Genomic DNA, 10372 nt, shown 5'->3' on the forward strand with positions numbered 1-10372 from the left:
TTGTGAAACAAGTAATTGGTTAATTGTACCGCATCAATTCTTATTTTCTTTTTTAGAAGCTGGCACAACGTATACATCGGGCATTAGTCGTTACAGGTGATTATTAGACCGGCCCGAGGCAAATGCTGAGCTTGAGCCGACATAAAGCAAGCCTTGCTTTATCATGTACATGAACCCCCTAACTTGATTTCTGGTCAACGGGGTCGTCCGCGTGTTTTTTATTTCTGATGGGTGACCTAGGAAGATGCATTCAAATGATAGCTAAACAAAGAAAAGAGAAGTTCGTAAAGTGGGCTCCACCATCGTGCGGGTTTGTTAATTTTCTATTGAATTAACCATATGACAATTATTGAAGTGTCAAATGTGTTCCGACTTGCCACGTTTATTATAAAGAACTTTCTCCCTCTCGTTACTCCACGGCCATTAGATTCGCTAAGGCCGCTTCTTAGTGGGCTCTCCGGCCTCCCCTAGACGACCAAATGGGCCTGAAAAGGCCCATGATCTTCTTATTGGGCTTGGACAGACCAGGTGGCCCACTGGGCCCGACCCGCTTATGGAACTTCTCCTTCGACAACAAAACGAAAACCCTGCCAAGAGCCTGACAATGATGGAAATTCCTAATTCTAAGCGTTCGTACTAAGAATGTGGAAGAGAGAATCGAGAGATTTCAATATTTTTCCATATATATAAAGGATTACAATGATAACTTATTTATAGGCTTAAACAGAGGAAATCAGAGAAAATCAAATCAGATATGTATAATCAAAATAAATATAGAAAATCAGAGAAAATATCCTAAATATCTCTAAAAAAATATTTTAATACAGCTATCAATGACCAACGTAAAGGAAAGAGGACAACAGCAGGAGAGAGTGTCCACATCGGAAAGAAAGGCCGGTGTCATCTTAGTATCTATCACGTCAATTCTCGAAGCTCTAAGATCAGCGCATCCCGTCTCGTGGGCCGACAATGTTGTGCGCACATATGGACATCGAGCCTAGCCCGCTAAGGTTTCGGGCCAGACTCATTCCGGTTAACCTTTCCAAACAAGATATGCCTCGACGGCGCCGGCTCACGACCGAAGCCACCTGCTCGAATCTGATTCGGCCTCGAAATGCCTAAAAAGCATTATATGTGTGGTCGGCCCGGCCTCGTGATCCGTCGTGCTCTCCCCAAACGGTTGTCTGCGCGTGAAAGGAGAGAATCGTCTCATGGGACCGGGGGCATAAATAGGCCACATGAAGGATAAGATTTGGAGCCACTTTTGGGCGATTCTTTTACCGAGATGAATGATGACGAGACCTCATTTCGACGGTTTTCTTCACGTATCCAGCACCGAATAACACAAATGACTACACGGTCGATGAGACGGGGGGCGCACCGGGGGCGATGCGCGCACAAATGAACCGAACTGCGCGCACTAAGTTCTAGGATTCTCTCTATCTCCAAGGATCTCACTGTGCTGATGATTAGGTTCCAATGTGCACGGCCAATCTCTTTTCATGGCCATTGTGCAACGAAAGTGAAAAGGAATCCTAAAAGCTGTCGCCATTGGTATTCTGTCTCTCTCTGTCTCTGTCTCTCTCTCTCTCTCTCTCTCTCTATAACTCTCTCGATCGCTAGCTTGTGAAGAGTCACTTTACAAACGGTACGAGCGTCATCCCTTAATTAAATCCTGCACTCACCTGAAGGATATCGTCTTTGCCTTTCCATCCATCTCCAACGGGTTTTTGCTCACCCTTCTTCTTCTTCTTCTTCTTCTTCTGTGCCTGAGCTAGAAGGTGCTCCAGCTCCCGGTCGATGTCGACGATGCACGACGGAGGCAGGATAAGGAGGGGAGGAAGACGGGGATCGGAGGAGGAGGAGGAAGACGACGATGAGGTCGTGCCGCAGGGACCGGGCTTCCCGAAGCGGTCGTGGAGGTCGTGCTTCGGGGTGATGTTGGGGAACGAGGGTTCTCGGCGGGGATCGGTCACGAGATTGGAGTCCTATTATAGTTCTTCCTCTCCACTGCTGGGGTCTATCATTCATCCCGATGACTGGTAACTCTCGTTCTCTAGAAAAGCAGGAGCTCCATGACACGATTATGTTCTTGTGGTGTGTGATTTGCTCATATCGTATCGCCTATAAGACGAGTCTATCGAATGGTTTTTTGGTGCAAAGCTACATACTGCCGTCTCGATTGTGCTTGGTCGGAAATCGCCGCCGACACAATCATTTTTTTAATGATATTTTAATTTTTGAAATTTTTCTTTCTTTTTACCCCCTTGAAAGGAAATGAAAATGAAAGAAAAATAATTATAAAAAAATATTTTTTTTATTTGTCCTCCATGTCGGGGTCAGTCGTGCAACATTAGACAATCGGCATCCACATTAACAATTCGATCAAAATTGGCCGGATAAAGTGAATTAACACAATTATAAAAGATTGATGACCGAATTGGTACAAATGTAATAAATTTAGATTAAAAAACCAATTATTAATGAAGAGTGGTCACAATCAATGGTACAAACACGGGAAAAAGATTTGGGTATAACCTTGTCATGAGCATGATATTCTTGTGGTGTGTGATTTACTTATATCACGTCGCCTATAAAACGTGTGTATAGAATGGTTTTTTTGTGCATAGCTACACATTGCTATTTGGATTGTGTTTAGGCTATTGTGGTTGCACAAAATGGTAGGACTATACTCGACTCTCTACAAAGGAGAAGAGACGAAATCGAATAGATTATCTCATTCCTGAATCTTTTGTATTTGTGTTCAGTTGATCTAGTCAATCTTGGCCATAAATCACTGGCATGAAGACTTTTAGATAAAATTTTAATAACATTTTGGATTTTTTTACAACTTCTTTTGTATTTTTTTTCCTTTCCTTTTTCCCTTTCTAAAGGAAATGAAAAAGAAAGGAAGGAAGAAATTATAAAAAAAAAAATCAATTTTTTTTAATTTGTTCACATGAAAGCCAGTCATGCAAAAAATTTAGAATTAAATTGGTACCAATGCAATAGATTTAAATTTCTTTTTATAATTTTCCTAAGTTTTAATGAAGAGCCGTTTGTCAATGGTATAAACACAGGAAATTTTTTTTGGAATAATCTTATCATGAGCATGATATTTTTAGGTAAAGATAGTTTTCTAAGAGTGATCTTTTGCAATATATCTAGCCGATCATACAGATATTTTTTTCCTTTTTGCCGACACGTAAATGATCTTCTGTTTTTAGAAACTTTTTATAGGAAAGAAGTATGGGCTCCACGTGAGTTCAACCTTACGATTACCTTTACCCGTATCGTAATTCGTAAATTATTTTTCTCGATTTTACTGAAAACCGAAGATCTATTTAATTGGACGCGCCTTTTTGTCTTTTCCCTTTCACGAGCGGGCCATAGAAAGTAGCTTTCTACGGACATGCACGTGACGAGGTTTCTCCATTGGGGCCCAGCGCCCGACAATGTACGTGATGGTCCCACGCGAGAAATCATAATTTCGACAACCTCGTTCGAATCATATATTTTGCAAATGTCGGGTAACTTCAGAAAGTGCAAAAAAGAGAAATGCGGAAATTTTTATCTGAATAATATGGACCATGGAGATAATTTCCGACGGTGAAAAATACGAGAATAGAAACAGTTAGATGATTTTCGATTCATGAACTCAATTGGCGCCAAAAGCAGAGCCGCCATGCATATGCATACACGCCGGTGACGTCGTTGTTGTGGGGAAATGATGCAGGTGGTACGTGCTGTGGACGCACTTCATCCTGCTGTGGGCGGTGTACTCCTCCTTCTTCACCCCTCTCGAGTTCGGCTTCTTCCGGGGGTTGCCGGAGAACCTCTTCCTCCTCGATATCGCCGGGCAGTTCGCCTTCCTCATCGACATCGTGATCCACTTCTCCGTCGCCTACAAGGACTCCCGCTCCCACAAAATGGTCTACGATCGTTCCCAGATCGCCCTAAGGTCGGCTCGGCTCGGCTCGGCCTTCCCTTCCCTTGGCTGTGTCTTTGTTCGCTTCATGATCTTCGAATTTTGCCGGGTTTCGGCGTTTCTTGAAGATGGAGTAGTAGTGGGGTGTTCTTGACTCTTGTCGTGTCTGGCACTTCATGTTGTGCTTACTGCTTGTTGCTTTTTAAGGTACTTGAAGTCTCGATTTAGCATCGATCTTCTGGGTTGTCTCCCCTGGGATGCTATTTTTAAGGTATTGATTCTGTTGCCCTTGTCCTCGCCGCCGTCGCCATGTTCTTCGAATTCGCTTGTTCTTGGTTATTTCTGCCTATCTGATGGTGCAACGAGCATAGATTTTGTTCGCTAGGGAGAATGGTGAATGGTTTTGCTGCTGTGCTGTTGTTGTTGAGTTTCCTCTTCTTGGATCAGGCTTGCGGGCATAAGGAGCCGGTCAGGTACATGCTGTGGATTAGGTTAAGCCGGGCGCTCAGAGTGACGGAGTTCTTCGAGAAGCTGGAGAAGGACATTCGAATCAATTACCTCTTCACTAGGATAGTGAAACTTATCGTTGTCGAGCTCTACTGCACGCACACGGCGGCATGCATCTTTTACTATCTCGCTACCACTATGCCTCGTTCCAAGGAAAGATACACGTGGATCGGGAGCTTGAAGATGGGTGACTATAGCTACTCGAACTTCAGAAATATCGATCTTTGGACGCGCTATATCACGTCTCTCTATTTTGCCATCGTCACGATGGTGACTGTCGGTAAAGATCTTTCCTACTGTTTTTTGGCAATATGACATGACTACTTGTTTGACAAGAGTTAGAGGTTTGAAAATACAAGGTGCATTATCACCTTGACAGTGTTAATCTCTGGATGAACCGGTTCTGTGATTTTCAAGAATAGGTAACTTCTCGATAATTTGGGTGTGCGCAAGTGCTAAATAGTGATTCTCAGCTAACTAGTTCAGATGGAAATGCCATTTTTCAAAAGAGGGAAGAAGATAAATTACTTACTTCGAATCGAGGTGAGAACCTTCTTTATGGACTGATCCGGGTTCTGTTTTTCAGGCTATGGAGACATCCACGCGGTAAATGTCAGGGAGATGATATTCATAATGATTTATGTGTCTTTCGACATGATCCTCGGTGCTTACTTGCTTGGTAACATGACGGCATTGATAGTGAAAGGATCGAAGACGGAAAAGTATAGGGATAAAATGTCTGAACTCATCAGATACATGAATAGGAATAATCTTGGAAAGCAAATTAGCAATGAAGTCAAAAACCATTTGCGAATCCAGTATAGTCACCAGGACACTGAGGTCACCGCTCTTCAGGATATTCCAAACTCTATCCGCACAAAGGTATGACCATGTCTCGATGCATTCCATATTGCACTGGAAGATGAACACCATTTCTCTCAATCTCATGTTTTGGCAATTTGATATGAGTCAGGTCGATGCGGTTATACACAGTTTCCTCGACATACAATTTCAGATATGTTTGACCCTCACAATTGAAAATATAGCAGCAAGTATAAAGTTGCAGCAAAAAGCAACGTAACCTTAAGTGTGAAGTTGGGGACAAGCAAAATGAAGACTGTATAAGTATAACCAATCTTTTTGCCTCGCTATTTTTCAGGATAGAAGATAGCTATGTGCCCTCACCCAGTCATACTTAGGATAAGGTTCTAAAGTGGATTTCTCATCATTGGTAAACAGCATGCCCATTTCTTGCCTCAACTAGATTGGTATTTGATATACGTATCGTTCAGCACTTAAAAAAAATATATTGAGATGCTTTAGGAGTCGTTGTTGTTCCTTCTCTTGAGATGAAGAGAGTCAGGGTCAACCTTTACTTTAAGGTTGAACAAACAGACCGACAGGGCAAATGTCCAGCTGCATTTTCTGGCGAGCATCTCAATCTCATGTCAATTAGTATGTGTGATTTGTAAGCCTAGAGATGGAAATAAGTCCATTGTTCAGACTTCCAATTAGTATGCAGCAGAAATAATTTGTCTACGAAGCATGTTTTATCCGGTCTCTATTCTGCTTTATCGAAACCTTTCATGAAAAGAATCAGCCAGTGCATCCTGTACTGCAGTCTCATTGTCTGTTTACACGGCTATAACTCATGAGAGACCAAATCGTTGTGTTTGATGCCATTTGTAGTTATTAACTGTATAGCATTTGATATGTTGTCACGTATCAGTTGCATAATTTTCTTTGTTTGTGCTGTAAGTCAGTAAAATATATGTTTAATGACTAATCCTTTCTATGCTGCAGATCCAGCAAAAGTTGTATGAGCCAGACATTACTAAAGTCTCTCTTTTCAAGGGCTGTTCTCCAGGATTCATCAAGCAGATAGTAAGCCGATTTGTTAAACGTACTCAATTACGTTAATAAGCTAAAAGACGGTTCTGTCTGCTCTTTTTTGCTTACCATCTACTGAATAAACAGTAGAAATAATAATCTAACAGGAAGAAAACTTGGTCATTTAAGCCTCTTCTTCACTCTTGTTCATCAGGCAGTGAGAGTGCATGAGGAACTTTTCCTCCCGAGAGAAGTGATCATAGAACAGGAAACTGCAGTTGACCAGCTATTCATCCTCTGTCATGGTTCTCTGGTATGACTTCCCTACCAGTGAATCTGCACTATCTGCTTCATTCCTGTCCATCTCCATAAAGAACTGTTTGTATTTCCCTTTAACTAACTCAGCATTCTAAATATGGCGACAGTTCCTGAATCTTACACTTTAGTAAAATTGACTTAGTCTTCGGAAGATATACTTTCTTGAATGGAAATGAGCTTAGGATGACACCATTTCAAGTGAGGCAAGCCTCAATTGACTTGCACTGCGAATAATTTCTTGCATTTAGGCTTATTATTTGTCTGTATGTATGGCAACTGAGCCAAGTCGAAGTATTGATACCACCAGAATGCATGTCTGGGGCATCACTGAGGTCAAGTCTAGATCCCTCACTGTTTGAAACTGGGACACTGTTCAAATGTCTGTGTATGCGATCAAACAGCGGAAAGAAGGAACTTTTAGCGTCACGATACATTTGCAATTTTGATTTTGTGATTTGTATGGACATCAAGTTAAAGTTTAGCACGGTAACCTTTGTGTTATCATGTTCCTTTGGATTAATTTGCTATGATCGATTGATTTGTTGGCAGGAAGGAATTCGAAAAGAAGACGATAAAGAGGAACTTGTCCAGATGGACTCGCCAAGTTATAGCACGCTAGGAGCAATCCAACTGCTCTGTAATACCACTTTTCCTTATACTGTTCGTGCTAGTGAACTATGCAAGATCTTACGCCTCAGCAAACAATCCTTGACCGAGATCCTCGAGATACATTTTTCTGATGGACGCATTATCTTGAAGAACCTTATTGAGGTGATTCATGTGCCGATGCTCGACTCTTTCACCAGTCCAAGTTCCTATGATTAATCTGGCAAAAGAAAAAAATTAACAAAAGGAAAAACAGATTTACTCAATTGCGACGTTTATGAAATTGACAGGGAAACGACCCGAGCGTCAGCAAGAAGCTGTTGGAATCAGATACCACACTTTATATCATGAAGCATGAATCAGAGCTCGCGACGAGGCTGAACTGTGCTGCCTATGATGGAGATCTACATCGCTTGAAGCATCTGGTAGCTGCTGGAGCGGATCCCGGCTTGACGGATTACAATAAGAAGTCGCCTTTGGTATGATTCCTCAATTGCTCGATCATCTTGGCATCTATAATCTGTATGAGGGTGGCTGAAAAATCCAATTCTTACGAGTATTAAGCTCCATCATGGGCCTCTTTCCTTTAAATCATGATTATGCAAGTGCTGAGGGGGAACACAACATTTGGCATTCCTAGAAAAAGATTATGGAGCCAGCTCCGTGAAACATACAATTTTCTTAGCACGCCGCCTGAAAGTCTTCTTGTTTTCTACTAACAGCATGTTGCTGCTTCAAGGGGACATCAAGAAATCGTTTCTTTCCTAATCGAACAGCGTGTATGCATTGACATTCCAGGTTAACCATTTCGTTCGTCATAATGGCTTGTATCTATATTATGCATTGCGTCTGCTTTTCATATTGACGGTGTCCTTCACATGCGATTAGTAAATCATTGCAGTTGCTTGCTGTCTAATAGATGAATCTGGAAATACCCCACTGCTGGAAGCTATCAAGCACGGCCACGATCAGATCGTTCCTTTACTTGTCAAAGCAGGCGCTTCACTGATGATAGATGATGCTGGCGGTTTCCTCTGTACCGCCGTCGCAAGAAGGGACACAGATCTCTTGAAGAGGACTTTGGATAATGGAATCAACCCCAACGCGAAAAATTACGACTCCCGAACCCCACTTCATGTAGCTGCTTCTGAAGGGTCGTACTCGGTTGCAAGTTTGCTTCTCGAAGCAGGAGCAAGCGTTTTAGCTAAGGACAGGTTCGAACCCGAATGCAATTCATTCAAAAGCAATTAGCTGCTAGTTAGAGGATTTTATCATCCCAGATGCATTCATATCTCGCCATAAGTAATCAATATCTTCATTCTTGTAGATGGGGAAGTACTCCACTCGATGAAAGCCGTTTAAGCGGAGACAAGAATCTCATCAAGCTGCTCGAAGATGCGCAGACTCTTCAAATCTCTGAAGTTGCTGACTCAAGCCATCTTCAAGGTGACTACATCTCCTAATAAATCATAAAATACCAGGATACAGCCGGGGTACAGTACGAAAATATTGTATCATCTGCGGATTTATGATCGAATCCAAAAAGGATCGGACGAGTACCCGTTTTCGCAATCTTCCACCTTTGATGGCCACAGGATGGCAATATCATCTACATAGTCCTTTTCTTTCTTAGGAGATGGCATTCTAGTTGCTTATTACATCTTCATCGCGTCTTTTTCCTGTACCTGGGGCGGCTCAAAGTATGAAGAAGGCCATTTAGTTCAAGACCATCTTTGTAAACTACAAACAATCTTTCGTTGTGCGCAGCAGATAGGTTGCAGAAGAGGAAATGCACCGTGTTTCCTTCCCACCCCTGGGACGCGAGGGACGAGAGAGGAAGGCAAGGGATCATACTATGGGTTCCGCAGACCCTGCAGGAGCTGATCGAGGAAGCGAAACAGCGGCTCGGCGTCGAAGCGGACTCGTGCATCTTAGCTGAAAATGGCGGCAAGGTAACCGACGTTGACATGATCAGTGATGGCCAGAATCTGTACCTGACGAGCAGCGGCGCGCGATGAACGGCAGCAGCACCAAGGCGGATGATGGTCGGCGCGTTTCCTGCTGTGGACTAGCTTGCTCGCAGTGGAAACTTCATCATTCCTCCTTTTTGTCATTGTATTAAGAACCATTGCTTGCTGAGTATCTATGCTAGCTTTCTTACTTATTACGGGTGCATTTTGATTCAGCTTTACAAATGAGCTTTCGATATAATGTAAATGTTAAATATCAAAGCTATTTAGGAAGATGTATTTTGTGTTTGGTAAAATCTCTTTGCAATTGGATTTTGAGTTAAACATGTATTAGTAAAAAAACCTTTTGTCATAGGCTTTAGATATATTTTATTTATATACATATTTATTTATTTATTTATTTATTTTAAAAATGAACCAAGTCCTTTGTCTTATTGGCGAAGAGCTATGGCCGCCAAAAAGCTAGATCTGGCACCGATGGCCATCAAGTGAGGTCGCTCGAGGCTTGGGCAACCCTTGATGATTTCCGGTAACCCTTGGCTGGGTCACGCAACCATTGCCGAAGGTCGCCCGATCTTAGGCGATCTCAATCGACGGCCGCCGACACGAAATCTAACTTGGCTATCATAGCCCTTCGCCGGTCCAGTGAAGGGTTGTCTCCTTTATTTTAAAAAAAATTAATCTAGGGTAAAATCGAAAATTTGAAGAATTTGTGAGGATAGTTTTGGAAGGAAAGAATTAGTTTTAGTATTTGGCAAAATGCTGAGAGTCCAATACTAGTCTCTATTAGTATTAGGCTTTTAGTTTTCCAAGATCAATATTTAGCCGAAAGCTCGATTCAAAAGGTTGTAAACGATCTAGCTTTCCTTAAGAGTTTTGGAGGCTAAAAGCCTATTAGAAATGCCGCTGAATTAAATGCACGCTACGTTCATGCCAAAAGCAACCATCCATTAGGTAATTTACTTACTGGACAGAAAATAAATTTACTATATTTTCAATCGAATATCATTAACCATATGACCCACAAAATTTATGACAGAAAAAATGGAAATTGCATTATATGAAGAAAAGCCACGGGAAGATGTGTATCGGGTAAATTACTACTATCGGCCAGGAAAAATTGCGAATGCCGAAAAAAAAAAATTATGATCGGTTAAGTTGAATCAGTCCCGTCTTTAAGAGAACTATCCAAGGACCTCTAAATTGCAAAACC

At 42.0% G+C, this 10372-nt stretch overlaps 1 protein-coding gene across 3 annotated transcripts; it reads left to right on the plus strand.

Moving 5' to 3' along the window:
• The first annotated feature begins 1520 nt into the window (after positions 1 to 1520).
• LOC104456363 (potassium channel SKOR) lies at positions 1521 to 9511 on the plus strand. 3 transcript variants are annotated; one of them, XM_010071137.3, is made up of 14 exons: positions 1521 to 1648; positions 1779 to 2042; positions 3737 to 3961; positions 4136 to 4199; positions 4376 to 4715; positions 5022 to 5317; positions 6239 to 6319; positions 6480 to 6578; positions 7133 to 7354; positions 7480 to 7668; positions 7912 to 7987; positions 8109 to 8403; positions 8517 to 8635; positions 8957 to 9511. In XM_010071137.3, the coding sequence occupies exons 2-14, from the start codon at positions 1801 to 1803 to the stop codon at positions 9205 to 9207; spliced, it is 2499 nt and encodes an 832-aa protein (XP_010069439.2). In that variant the 5' UTR covers positions 1521 to 1648; positions 1779 to 1800; the 3' UTR covers positions 9208 to 9511. The 3 variants fall into 3 exon arrangements, with proteins under 3 accessions (XP_010069439.2, XP_018717459.2, XP_010069440.2); XM_018861914.2 differs by having other exon boundaries at positions 1538 to 1554; XM_010071138.3 differs by having other exon boundaries at positions 1605 to 2042; positions 8960 to 9511.
• Positions 9512 to 10372: the final 861 nt, after the last annotated feature.

Source organism: Eucalyptus grandis, chromosome 8 (assembly GCF_016545825.1).
Source record: "Eucalyptus grandis isolate ANBG69807.140 chromosome 8, ASM1654582v1, whole genome shotgun sequence".
NCBI classification, from domain to species: Eukaryota; Viridiplantae; Streptophyta; class Magnoliopsida; order Myrtales; family Myrtaceae; genus Eucalyptus; species Eucalyptus grandis.